Source organism: Leptosomus discolor, chromosome 4 (assembly GCF_034619465.1).
Source record: "Leptosomus discolor isolate bLepDis1 chromosome 4, bLepDis1.hap2, whole genome shotgun sequence".
NCBI lineage: Eukaryota > Metazoa > Chordata > Aves > Leptosomiformes > Leptosomidae > Leptosomus > Leptosomus discolor.
The window spans coordinates 18,976,365-18,991,147 of NC_141394.1; the positions used below are offsets into that span (position 1 = coordinate 18,976,365).

Sequence of the window (14,783 nt, forward strand, 5' to 3'; positions counted from 1 at the left end):
TGAATACTCATTGTATGCTATCTGTTTTAAAGAAACAGATGCGGGGTGAGTATAATAGTCTAGCAGGTTGTGATGTATTTTCATATGCACTGCATTATCTAATTGTGTGATCAGGAATTGTAATACACAGGCAAAACAATCCTCACTAATACTATTACAAAACTAGTTTGAATGTACTTTTTCTGCAATTTTTTTCTTTTTGGCAGCACAGTATGCAGTGAAGCAACTTAGAAATTTTTAAGATAGCTCTTTTTGAGTATATTTAAATTACTTCTTACTATGAATAATGGATAAGGGAAACTACAGAATTCATTAGAGATAAAAGGTAAAAGCGTGTTGATAAGAGGGATCATTCCAGCTGTGATCAGGTTAGGAGAATGGATTTTGACCTGCATTAGTAGTTGCCTCATTTTTACTCTTTGAATTGAATGTAAATCTCAGGTTTCGCATTTGGGGCTTGGGTTGGTTTGGGTTTTTTTTCCCGCAGGATGGAACATCCTACTTTTTCATGTTGAAAAAGTGTATCAGTTTGGTTTAACTTTGTTTCAACTGGTTCTGAGCCTTTCTTTGTTGATAACTATTATTAGATTTCTTTTTACTTCGCTACTGTAATAAGAATAATTTCAAAAAACATATTTGGGTTATTTCTACTGATTTTCAAAACTAATGAAGATAAAGGTGACATTAGAACAAAACCCTCCTATATATCTACACACGAATGTATTAAATTATACACAGAAATTAAATAGTCTACTCTTGAATTCCTGCTAGACACCTATGGTTAATAACACTTCAGCTCAGCTGCCGCACCCAGGCAAGTAGCTAAAATTTTGGATTTTAAGTAAACCTGTAATTATTTTGTATTTCAAAATTTAAGTCCCATTTAATTTCAGACTAAGAAATATCCTTTGTTAGATTTTTTTTTTCTTTTTCTTTTTTTTAGGGGGTGGGGTGTGTGTGGTTTTAGTACTATTTAACCCTCCTGTTATATTACGAACTGAAGCATCATTTTAAAACAAAAATGAGATGTTCCATTTTGGAAACAAAAGCAAAATATTTTGACTTTAAAAAAAAAAACATCCCATCAAAGCAGGTTTTAACACACTTGGTTATTTCTCTACTAATTTCCATTGTATGTTTATAATTGATGAACAGAAGTACAGCAGAGATTTGAATGTTTTCACCATCCATTTATAAGATAAAAGTTGAAGACGCTTTAATTGTCCATGGTGAGGACCTTAGGGAGGACAACCTTATTCCCTAAATATTTAGCTAGTGCTTTCCGTTCTGTGTTCCCAAATAAGGCTGTAAATAATAGATGTGTCCTTTACTACGGGCATTCTTTAGTCAGCATAAGGATATCATCAACCTTATTGTAATGAGCAACCTTATTATCCTTTTTTTCCAGGTCTACCACATTTTCAAGAACAAAATGATCTAAAGGGATTGCTAGAAAACCTCCATCAAAATATCCAAGCCAAAAGGAGAAAGAATGTAGAAATCATGTGGCTGGCTGCAACGGTAAGCTCTCTTGTTTCAAATACATTCACATGATTAACTAATTTTCACATGCCTGCTGGTACTGAGAGTGCAATGGATTTTAAGGATCTGATTGGAAAACCCAGTGATTAAAGTAGATAGATGTGCTGAAGCGGCTCTCTAACATTTCCATTCTGATGGTTTCTCATCCCACTCATGAATATATTTCTTCTTCCTACACTTAAATTACAGATATTTTCTTTTTCTCACTTTCTTAACTGGTAGAACTAGCTAGAATTCAAAGCGGGAGAATTGGTCACTGTCTTGGTCACTGTTGTCCCCTAAATCCTCCAGACCCTTTTCTGCAGAGCTTCCCTTAGCCAGGCAGTCTGTGGCCCGTGCTGCTGTTTGGGGTTGTTTTGTCCCAGGTGCAGGATTTTTCATTTATCTCATTGAGTTATGTAACAGGGTAAAAGAGTTTGCTTTTTGTGAGGGGCATGTTTTTTCTTTATCTGAGCCTGATTTTAGGCAGAGGAATCCCTTCATTGCTGGTGTGGACAGAATCAATTCCTTGGATGATCACACATAGCTGTAGATGTATCACCTCATATGAAAGAGACAGTACAGTATTCAGCTACAGTATCTAACTATTTTTTTTATTATTTAAAATCATGTCATTCTTTGATAAAAAATTTTGGTTATTAAAAATATCTTCCTTTTATTGTTCAGCGTCCATAAGCCTTGAGGTATGATGCAGGACATAATTACTTTTTGTAATTTAATTGGCTTTTGTTTAATATTGATGCACTCAACTTTTGATTTTCGGTGATTAAGGCACTTATGTTTTATAAGTGTTTAGTTGTATCAGTACAACTTTCAGTCAATCATATTTTAGGGTATTTTTAGCCAGTGTTACCATGACAGCCACTCCAAGGACATTGATATCAGCACAAAATAGGCTAGATATGAAAAAGGCAGACGTTCAGACACGGGGAGAATGCAAACAAAAGCATTTGTCAAACAAAGAATAATACTTTGCTTTATTCACATGATTCATTTTTGTTTCCCAATTCTGTGGTTTTTGCGCATTCATGTTTAAAACAAACAAACAAACAAAAAAACCCAACCAAAATAACTCCCTACAACAACAAAAAAAAACACCACCAAAAACCACAACAATGATACAACCCTTAGATGTTTATAAAGAGCTCAAGCTTTTCAATGAAATTCAACCAGGTAGTTGTCTTTGAGTTGGAAGAGTACCCTTGGTGTCTCTGCAAATTTATACAAGCAGAGACTTGAGTCTTCAATATCTACTGAAACAGAAGCAAGACTTTATGTTTTGGTCAACTTTCAAATGCATATACCCTTCAAGGCAAATAAATATTTGATACAAAATATTAATAAAATTTTCCACTACTTTATTAACACCAGGAACAAGACAATATTAGATATGTCTGTATTAATAACACTGCTGTAATTTTTTGTATTGCTAATAATATTTTGCCTTGTGGTTAATAAATATTATCAAATGCTATTGCAGTATAAACCTGTTGAGTAAAAATATAAGCTTTTGCAGTATAATTTCTGCAATTACTATGAAACGTTGGTTTTTAGAGCAGTAAAGGATAAATCAGTACAGAGTAGTTTAAAATGAGCTACAAAGAATATGACAGAATCTTTGGATATAGAAAGTTGACTTCTACCATCTTTTCAGGATTCCCTGAAAATCATTTCGTGGGTAAAAAACATTCTTTGGACATACAAACTGTCAGGTTTTTCCTTCATGTATTCTGTTTCTCTTTACGTCATCTTACTGCAACCTTCTGAAATGAGTATTTCTGGACCCATTGATCTGCACACTGCTATACTATGTTACATTTCTTTATTGTAAAGGATGTAAGGATATCACTTCGTTATTCTACATGGATATGCATATGTATCTGCACCTGCATGTAATCCCTGTCGCAGTGGGACTGTGAGAATACATCTGCGTGTAAAGTCAACTTTTGCAAATTGGTATCAGAGGCATTTCTTATCCTAAATATAATGTGACAGAGATCTAAATGTTATATATTTTTATTTCCTAAGCTGCACACTTCATCTTCTGTCTTCTATCAGGAGAAATAATCAGAGTATTGCCTTATCCCTGTTCCATGGTTTCACATGCTTTTATCATCCCCTCTTTAAACTTAATCACAATCCTAATCATCTAAATCTGTGTTCGTATAATAAATGTTAAGTCTGTTTTTCCTCCTCCTATATCTTCAATATACGTGGGGAAGAAGTGAGCAAAATTGAGGATGAAATTCAGGCTAGACACTGATTGTAAACTGTGTGTTCTGTTATGACATTACTATATATTTGGTATTTTCCCTTACTAAATTTCTAGAGCATCAGATCATTGTGTTTGCCTATTTTAATTATTTACTTTAAGTGCTGCTGCATACTGAGTCATTCTGAGGATTTATCTGGGCCAGCCTATCAAGTTAACCTACATTTCTCCTTAAATCGGAATCTAAAGATTTTTAAATTTGTTTATTTAAGTTAACAGATTGTTTTCTATTTAATCCACTTTAAAATGGTTGAGACATTTGTACTGAACTTCAGTGCAAAATAAGCTTGTGGTTATGGACATTTGCTTGTTGTGCCTAGAATGCTTCTCAGTTCAAAACTGACTCGCACTAGCCAGCACACTATAGGTATACTGTTAGCCCAGATTTGGGATTTAGTCTCCCTTCCCTGCATTCAGAGGCCATCGCTCATCTAGAATAACTATGTAGTTTTTCATATGACTCATTCACTTCAAATAGTCACAGTGACTCATGGACTTCAAAAGAGACTACTGTAAAGAGAATTATCTCTTCAGTTAAGCAGTTAACTTCTTTCACAACCTACTTTAATAAAATTGTCTTATAGTATTTAGTTAAATCCCAATGCAACTTTCCAAATTTTTAAAAAAATTTAAGTTTTAAAATTTTGAATTATAGGAGGGAAGAAACACTCACAGGTTCTCCTTTACTAGCCTGTACTTCTGTGGGTTCAAAGTTAGGTTCCATTAATTAATTACCTGGATTCAGCTTTTGAGATGGCCCTTACCATGATATCGCAAAGACCTTAAAGACTGTAATTATTTTCTAGGCCATTGATTTTAATAGAACGTCTGAGAATGCAATTAACAGATAAAAAAGTGCTTATTTGTTGAAGTGAGATTATGAAGATTGTGTTCCAGTTTCATCCTGCAAGATCCCAAGTAAACACTTGATAGCCCAGCTGGGAGGCTTCTTAGGATGAAGCCGAACTGCTGTAATTTATTGCCTTGCCCTATTCTCATAGCTATTTCTTTTTTTGATACTGTTATAGCTGTGACTGTCCAAGGATGGGGCAAGCAAAGCAAAGTATTACGTTTTTTAGAACAAATTAAATCAGGGGAAAGGTAGACCCGCACCTATGCCAGCTCTCCTTCAAATTTTTCTTTTTCTAGTAAAATGCTGTTTGAACCCAAGGTATAAACTAGGGGATTGGTACAACTACAGATGGATTCTTCTGGGTCATGCATTGAACAGTTTACCTGTTGAAAATAAGGACTGTATTTAAATGCAGATGTGTCTGAATCCATACCCTCATGAGAAGTTAGTCCTCTATGTTCATGAGTCTGAGTTAAGACTTGTCAAATTTTTTCTTACTTTTTTCAACATTCATTAGGTGTTCTGACAATTAAGCTTTGATTGAATAGGGTGGTTATCACAAAGTGAGGAAAAAATGAAGCAACTTTTCGTTTTCATAGTCTAGGCTAACAAAAATAATTTTTATTTCAAGTTCAGGAAGTTAGACACAATGGTTTGGTAAGCTGTAGTATATATAGACATTTTAGTGTCTTGCTTAAAATGCTAAAATACTAAGAATGTTAGATTATTTTGTTTTGTTGGATCCACCACCAGTTTCTTGCTTCACTCGGGGGGTTGACGCTGGGGTGGGCAAGAGAGAGACTTGATTGCAACTGCAGTACAAGACTGTCTTAAAGTCATAAGGGCTCCTTTTTCCTCAGCGGGCAGGTTATTTGTTGGGTTTTCCTGCTAATGAAAGCCCTGAAGATCTGCTTTTAAAATGTGTGGACAAATTTGGACAAATTGGAAATGGGCTACAGATCAGTAGCTAGAATCTTTTGGTGCTGTTTTTGTAGACTGATAATGTTTATAAACAAAAGATAAATTTACAGTTCTTTTCAGAACATTTTCATCTTTTGTGGCACCGTGTCAGGCCAGCATAGGCATAATCCTTAGAATATGAAAATCCCCAAGGCAACTCTAATAACCGATTTAACTGGAGAGACACATCAGCAGCCGTATGTTTTGGGTTGGAGTTATTACCAATTAATAGCTTTTTTCTTCTTTAGAAATACTATAGTTGTCTGTGTTCGTTGTCTATGGTTGCAAAATAGTGGGAGTTTCACAGTCTGCCTAGTGTGTAGAGAGCACAAGGTGTGAAAAGGACAATCCTTTGATGTCTGCCTGTGTCTCAGATTTGCCGTAAGCTGAATGGAGTCCGTTTCACCTGTTGCAAAAGTGCCAAAGACCGGACGTCCATGTCAGTGACGCTGGAGCAGTGCTCCATTTTGAGGGACGAGCATCAGCTTCACAAAGACTTCTTTATTCGGGCACTGGATTGTATGCGAAGGTATGTGGCGATTTTTGCATGTCCTTGCATTTTGAGCTAAGCCAGGAACTACAGTATAGAACAGTCTAAAGCCGGTTGCAAATGCAGGATAGGCCCCAGTTCTGATTTAGCAGAGAACTGACCAGCAGCATGCCAGCTGGTAAGTCACTTTTGCATGCAAGGTCTTTGCAACTGCATGTTTTATCACTAATTAACAGTTTCTGAGATAGATGTGTGAAACCTTGTGTCACTGCACTGGCTGTTGAATTTGACCAAGGTAAATAGCAGTTATTTTAACAATTTCTTAGGCTTTCATAAGGCTTAACATTCTATGACCATATTTTAGGAAAAAAAAAATTGTTTTAATAATATTTTTAAATGTTTACAGAGTCATTAAATCTTTTGTATAAAATTTACACAAATACTGTGAAAGCAGAATAAGCATTTGTTACAGATGGCAATTCTTATTAGCTCATGTTGCTAAAAATAAAAGAAACACCCAAATAGGTTTGGACTGATGATGGTTGCCACGAATATCCAATAAAATCTTTACTGTGCTTAAAAAATATTTTAAAATGTTTTATTCTAAATTACAACTATGCAGAAATTGAGGTTAATGTTATCAGGAATGTGTAATTAAAAGAGGTAAAGATTTCTGATTATCTGAATCTTTGATGAATCAATTGAGCAAACAAGTTTTGATCGTAAAATGAATCCAAATTCTTTATTCTCTAAAGAAATTTTCATTATTTGCTTTAATGAGTACTGCATTGTATTTTCTCTAAGTTTAAAAAAATGTATCCACAACATTCAAATAATATATAACAAAGGTCACTGCAAAACTAATAGAAAATATTCTGGTTAGCCTGCAAAGTAGTAACTGAATCGTGTCTTAAACTTATGTGAAACACAAATTATTTGTATGTTGGATTTGCAAAGTTCGTTCTAAGTAAGCAATCATGTTTACACTCTGTAATTGATAATTCTTGACCTTAATATTTAGTATTGTCAGATTAGGTGTTTAATGTCTAGATTAATACTGTAGGTTTACACCTGTAGGATCCTTTTGTCTTTTGGCAAAGAGAGATTTTCTAAAGAAAAATGTATTGTTTACAAAGAGCAATTGAGCAGAGGACCGAGATGGCTTAGATGTAGTGTTGGTTTGGAAGGTGCTAGTGTAATGTGATGTATTAAACTGGGGTGTATCATTAGCTTGCATAAATCCTTCAGTCTCTGCAGTATTTCAGTGAGTGAATGACGTGTGCAGTCTTTCATAACTACATGTTTTATCATTAATGAAAAATTTCTGAGTTTTCTGTGTCAAATTTCATTTGTGTTGGCATTTCAAATGTTTTCTTTTTCTTTTATGTCTCCAATAAATGCAAAAGTGTGTAACCTGCAGTAAATTACCAGATACAGGCAAACTAGTTATATAAAATCATTATTATGTTAGAATAGCGTTGAGTAGTAGATTGGAAAGTTTCACAGATATAAACCAAATCAAAAAAAAAAAAAAAAAAAACCACCCTGATATTTATGCAAACTAACTTGTTAGTACAAAAGCATAGTAGGTTTTTGTAGACTGAAATATAAGCAACTTTGCTTTTATATAACATAACTGATCTGAAAGCTGAGAAGATTTAACACATTAGTCATATTTGCAGATCACAATAAATTGGAATCACTAAAGAATGGTGAAAAGCCCAGAAAATCTGAAGAAAACTTAAAAAATAAATGAGCAGATGAGTATACAAGGTTGAAGGACCATCATAAAAAATGTTAAGTCTATGTTTTTGCTGTAGTTTTTAACAGAGAAAAGCTTTATCCTCCTAATATCCTGCGAATGAATTTATAACAGCTTTGATCTGAAGTAGATGCTATGTTGGATGGAAGGTAATAATTTTACTTTGGTGGTATGATTGACTGGGACTTACAGCAATGGCCTTGCAAGTGGTGGCAGTAGCATACAAAATCACCTGCACACTGGCATAATAAATAAATAGATCTTTTACCTGTGATAGTTCTATCTGTATAGCACTGTTCACACAACTGCACGTTAAAAAAAAAGAAAAAAAAAACCCACCATCCAACTTTTTTTTTCTCATGAGCTGGTGAATGAAAGCCCAAAAGAACTTTCCGCTCATTTATTCTTCGGAATGGAAGAATGAAAATGTCAAATGGGGACACGTAGTACTTAACTCTCTGGTACTCTCCTTGAGAGTTGGTCAGACAGTTTTAAGAGCTGTCTTTGGGTGCTTCTTTTCATATCTTTGGTGCAACAGACATTCAGCAGGGACTGTTTCTCCGTCCCCACTGCCCACCTGTTGCTGGAGGCGCTGATGGAGCTGTGCAGGTCCTGCCTGTCCACCACTGCCTAGGTAGTGTGGCAAGGACCATCCAGACAGGCTTTCTTCTTGTAGGCAGATGGAGAAAGGTGAATTGCAGAGATAGGCAATTTGAGAGAGCAAACTGGGAAGCAAAGAACAACCAAGCAAAAGAGAAGGGGAAAAAAGCCGTAATTGCTACAGGAAGAGATATAGTGGCGTTTCAACTAAATCTCCTATATTTTACTTGAGGGAAGTTTGAGCTGTGTCTTTGAGGTTTGTGTGAATGAGGTCAACAAACTTGTTTGGTAGTCATTGTGACCCTTTTATCCTTTCTTTTTATTTGATTGCCATTGCAGAGAGTTATTTGGAAGATTATGCTGTGCATTTTTAAGCTTTTCATTGACTACTTGTAGAAGCTTTTAGAATGATTTTCACATCTAAAAGAACCTATTTTGTTTCAAGAGCAGACAAACTGTTTGCTGTTTAATTTTAGCAATTTTCCCCTGATGAATCTTCTCTAGATCACTTAGTTAAACTCTGTCAATCGAATCCCTTTATGCTGATTGCCACAAATCACTTTTAAGCTTTTCAAAAGAACAAGTAGACAAGAAAAATTCAATTTTAACATCCAGAATGCTAGCAGACTAGATTGATCTTTGAAAGGCTTCTTTCAAGAGTTAACAGTAGGAGATAGAGAGTACTGTGAAACAAAGTGAGTTATAAAAGTAAATGGTGATTCAAAAGCAGCCTTTATGGGAAATGCCATAATTTTGAGATATGAAAATTGTAAAGGTGCCTGTGTAGCTGTAAATTTTGAGCTGTAAAGCTTTTTCTTTTCCTGCCAGTGCTGACACAGCTTTGCTGGCTGGTGTAAACGGAAAGCATGTGCTTACGAGTTCATGCTTTCTTGCCACCAGAAGTTTGGAGATGCTGGACTGCTGTGTGCTGCTGCTTTTCAGCTTCTCTCATGTCTCTAGAATTTTGAGCAAACCAGAGGCAATTTTAGCTGTTTCCGTGTGTTTGCTTTGACGTACATTGCACAACAATGTTTTGGAAAGTACTGCCAGTAGCGCTTATTTAATGACTTAGTTTGTAAGTGGAATCAGTGTCTTGTAGTGATAAACTATATGATGTTTATCACTTCTTAAAAAAAAAAAAAGCTATACAAAACTCCTTTCATTAGTTGTCCCTTTAGCTTACGAAAAATGTGGTGAAACAATGGCAGGAATTCAAGCTTTATCACTTACAATGTGTTATATATAATTTTGTCTTCTTGGTGTGTGTATTTCCTACCATTCAATGTTAACCATATTCCAAGATCAGTAGAGAGATGAAAACTGATTTACCTGAGTTCATTGCAGTACCTGTCTACTTTTCATCTTTAGAGCTGGTCACTGCTTAATGGAGGTTGGGCCCTGGTAGGCAGCACACTATGAAGCAGTTCTATAAACTGGTTTGATTTTTTTTTCTTTTTTTTTTTTTCTTCTTTCTTTTCTGAACCTATTTAATTTTAATGTTTCAGTGACAGGGCCCCTTTTGGAGGCCTTGGGTACTGAGTAACCTCAGAATTGCCTAGTTTTTGAGCATGTTTATAATAAAGCCTAGAAAGTTACAACAAGTAAATGAAATGACAAATGCACTGTCTATGGTGAAGCCTCCAGACATTCAGCTTTATCATCATTCTTAGGAGGGCACTATACCTGTCAGATATTTCAGACATTAAATATAAAATTTGACTCAATGTAGGACACACTGTTTTCACCTGAAGCAGCAGTCAAGGATATTTCAGATTATTTTAGATAAATTGCCTATCAAAAATCTGATTGAAGCACAAATACAAAGAATGAATGGTCTGGGCAACAACGTATGGGCTTTTGATGGACCAATTATGAAGCAGATAGCTCCTTTTTAAAGAGCTGTTGGAGGACATCTTAAAGATCATCAAAGATATGTGAGCTGAGAAGGAGGGATATCTGTAATAGCTCCCTAATCAGGGACTTTTGAATGTTCTGAGTGGAATCTATAGGTCCAGGCTGAGATGGACCTTGGCCATGGAAGGGTCTATACCAAATACCACAGTGTTACAATTGCTACATGGACTAGGAAGCAGGAGCAAAGGGACAGGATGAGACACTGGGATCCACATGCAGATCTTCCTCTGCCTGTCTCCCGTCTCCCAGCTTTCACGCTGCTCCTGCAAGCTTGTGGCAATAGATGCAGCACATGAGGGGTCATGCAGCAGTGGAAGCACGTGTTCTTCTCTAAACTTCTGTTTTGCCAACCCATCGGAGCTTCTCCACCTTTTTTTCTGAGACTATTAGCACCATGTAAACAGAATTTAAAGGGGAGAGCCTGGCTTCCAACATAGATTTTTCCATCATTCTATGGTTCTTTAGAAACTTAACATTTGTATTTTGAGGTGCAAACTTCAGATGGGAAGATTTACGTTACCTAATGTATTGAAAGAGGCCTGGCATTAAGTAACAGCAAGGTTACTCTGGTAACCAATTTTGGTGCATTGTACCACCATCAATTTTGTTTTCTAAAACTAAAATACTACTTTTTAAAATAGCAACAGTGTGCAGAGGAAAAGAAAACTAAATGGAGAGAGATGGTCACAGGATGTAATAAGAATCAATGCAATTGGCACTTTGTTGGAGTCTTTTAGAATAAAGGTCTGTTTCTGAGCATCCTTCTAGACAGAGGAGGAGAATTGCAATCAACCGTTGCAGACAAAATATATCAAACAGTAGCTTGAAAAGGCTGTGTTAAATGTAAGGCTTTCTAATATAAGAACTCAATTTCACAGAACTGATTTTTAATGCAATTCTCTGGTTTTTAAGACTTAAAAAAAAAAAAAAAGCCCAGGGGAAAAAAGTAAAGGAAACGCAAACACTTTATTTGCACTGTATCAGGCTCAGGCATGTTGTAAGGTTCAGGCTTCTACATGGGAAAATTAAGTAAGTAAAATAGGCAGTTGTTTTGTAATAGTCTCACACATTTTGTCTGTTTCACTGGGGTCAGATGTTCAAGTCCTTGTTTTGCAGGGGAATGTTCACTAGCTGACAACAGAAGTTTCGTTTCTTGTGTACCTCATTTCTCCAACTTCTTCCCAAATACTGATTTCAGACTTCTTTCTGATCAATGCCTCGGTCAGAGTCCTGAGAACTCTGTCATGAGAACTTTCTAATCTTCCTCTTTTTCACCAAACTATTGCTTGAATATTCCCCTCTGGATGCTCCTTCCTCCTCTGCGATGCATGTGGCTGCCTTTGTCTTCTCTTCTTCAGAGCTTTTGCACTGGCCTCAGTAACAGTATAGAGAGAACAGCAGAGACAATCTGCCTGCCTCATTGCTTTTGCTTCATATTGCAGCAATCACCATCTGCCAGGGAGAACAACAGCAAGGGAAAGTCTTGTCTAACCCCTTGACTTGGCAGACGCTCAGCATAGATTGAATCTTCAAAGCATGTACCTGCTGAATTTTGACAAGTCTTTGTTAGGAAGAGGTGATTTGAGTTTCTTGCAGAAACAGGCTCTTACAATAGTTACGTCTCGTACCTTTATTACCTTGGTGCAGAATACCAAATCCTGCTCTTCAGCATGGAGGTACTAGTAATCATCTCAAAAAAAAAAAAAAAAAAAAAAAAAAAAAAAAAAAAAAGGAGCTGTATTTTTTTTCTTCTTTAAATGACATTGTAAGTTTGAATTTTATCCATTCAAAATGAACTAATAATAAAGTAGAATCTTAATGGAAAGCATTGTGTAACCTTAATTATAGTTGGCCTTCCCCTGGAACCTATAATAATATTCTTGGTCTAATCACTGGGGAGGAAGGGAGTGTTCAAGGGAAAACAATGAAAACCTTTGCCACTCTTTGCAAGGAATATTTAGAGATGTGACCCAAGCTATGTCACCGAAACACTTAGCTTTTCAGCAGGAAGTAAACTAGAATTTCTGAAGTAACTTCTTAGTTTTCCTGTTGGTCCGTGGGGGGGAAGGCACTGACATGAGCAATCTGTATTGTCTCTGAGTTTTGACACTAGTGTTAGGTTGGTGAGTCCTTGAAATGTACCTGCTTGTCCTTCGCTGATTACGTAGGAAACGTGGGTACTTCAAAAGGAATTAGAATCTGACAGTAAATTTTAACTCTCACGTAGTAAAACATACTAATATATCCATCACAGTGTATTACAGGAAAAAAAAATGAAAATGTTCCTTTCACATTGAAAAAGAAACTGGCCATGTTTAGGTTTTAGCTTTATGACAACAAGAAAGAAACCTGGATTCCCTGTGATCTTTTTGCTGAAGGGAGTCTCTGCCCTTTGACTTAAGGATGTATATGACACAGTTCTTCAAAGGAGAACCAGATTTAATGGAATTTCAATCAAAATCTCGTCCTACTTTGAGTACTTCTCCTCTGATTTTTACTTTTTATTTCTCACTGAGATATTGACAGGGTAAATGATCTGTTAACTAGCTCATATTAATATTTGCCGTATCTTGACCCAAATGAGAGTATAAGGAATTGAGCTATGCTTTCCCTCAGTGAATGTTTTAATTATTCAGCATAGACAGTGAGAAAAGTGTGTAATTAAGTACCAAGTGCACACTATGATCAATTAGTTTTCAAAACCATCCAAATGAAAAAACTTTATCCAAGAAATTTGGATTCCCATTTAGTACCACAGTCTGTTTGGGTCCCTAATAGTGCAGCAGTGATTTTAAACACTGCATCTTGACAAATTAAAAAAGGTAAAGGAAAGTGCTTACACTATTTGCACTCGGAAAGAAACTCTTCTAATGTGAAGTTTCTGTCACTTTTGACATACATAGATTACAGGACCATAGTTTTCCTGGACTTCACCCTCCATGGTTAGGCAATTCTAGCATGCAAGCAGTCAGATTATCTGAAAATATTGTTTCGTGTTCACTTTTGAGATTCTTCTAGTCGTTCATGAAAGACTTCATTAGTTGCCTCATTCATTTGGTGCTTCAGTGCTTATGCTATTGCTTATTCAGAACTTCCATGAAAGACTAGGTTTTACCTGAAATCAGAAACTGGATGTGTCACACTCACCAGAGTGAGTAATACTAGGTTTCTTCCTATTATATTTCATTTCTATTAAGGTTTTCTGGGAGAGTTATGGGAAAAGTCCTGTATGCATATTTAAAACTCCGTGTGCCACAGCTGAATTATGGTGACTTTGACCATGTACTGCTAAAAGGAAAAACAGCACTGCTAAGTCTAAGATAAGAAAGATAAGATCTTATCCTTTCTTTAGATAAGAAAGGAGCAGGAAAGGAGAATAAGTGGGTAGTAATAGCATACAATAGCTGGTTAAAATTATCGCGGAACCAATCTCTTCAAGAATTTATCTGCCTCTAAAACAATATTCTTCTCAGAATAATGTAACGTGGGCAGGGAGAGCTTGTAACTTCCTTCCTGTGATCCCAGCCATGTATAGGCTATAAGGAGTTTGGAGGGAACACAGAAAAAAGTGGAAACTGGCTGCTATTCCAGAGAAGTTGGTTTTGATACAAGATTCTCCATTACTTCAGAAGTAAGATGGTACGGTGTCAGGCTACAGCTCTAGTTGGCTTATGTAGAAAGCAAGTAACAGACAATTCTAGGTCTATTTTTGCTCACGTTTTAGGCTCCCTTAATCCTTCATACAACTTAATTTCTTTTGTAGGGATACTCCCTGCCCAGATAATCATCATCTCTTCTCATCCAGCATCCCTGTTCCAGTTTTCTTCCATAAGCTGCCTTCTTCCTACCCCCCCCCCCCCCCCCCCCCTCCCCCGTCTTTTGGTCTGATGCCCTGTTTCCTCTTTCTGGTGAGTGTTTCCCTGTTTCTTTCTCTCCTGCAGTATCACCTTGGTGTATGGTATTTTGAAGAACTCCCCTTTGACAGTTGCCTTGCTCAGCTCAGTTCAGGAGTGAGGTTTAGTAGTGGTTTCTGGTTGTTACTTTCTGTGGCAGCTCTGATTTGATGAGTGACCTTTTGTAAATGTGTCCTCATCATTACAGCAACTGCTGGCAGACTTTCACTGGCATAGCTAGCAGCAGCAAGTTGTTTCTCAGTTTCCTTGGAGTAGAAGTCCCAGTAGCCGTTTACAGTGGAGTGACTAAAGGAGTTTCCATTTGAACTATTATGTACTTACTATGGTTTTCCTACTTCCATGATGTTATCTGTAGTTGGCTGGAACTACACTCAGTAACAGAGCCAGCAGCGTTATATTGCTGTCCTGTTCTTTGGATCACTCAGAGATAAATTTGGAAGATAATTTTGGGGACTTGCATTCTTAATAGCCTAAGC

General features: G+C 36.4%; 1 protein-coding gene across 8 annotated transcripts in view; it reads left to right on the top strand.

Moving 5' to 3' along the window:
- Positions 1-14,783, top strand: part of INPP4B (inositol polyphosphate-4-phosphatase type II B) — a 198,709-nt gene that overhangs the window by 163,409 nt on the left and 20,517 nt on the right. For 7 of the 8 annotated variants that reach the window (XM_086464572.1, XM_086464571.1, XM_086464577.1 and 4 more), the window contains 2 exons: positions 1,409-1,521; positions 6,002-6,156. In XM_086464572.1, coding sequence (XP_086320698.1) covers positions 1,409-1,521; positions 6,002-6,156 — 268 coding nt within the window. Of the gene's footprint in view, positions 1-1,408; positions 1,522-6,001; positions 6,157-7,074; positions 7,078-14,783 lie in introns of all 8 variants that reach the window. The other variant, XM_086464570.1, reaches the window with a different exon arrangement.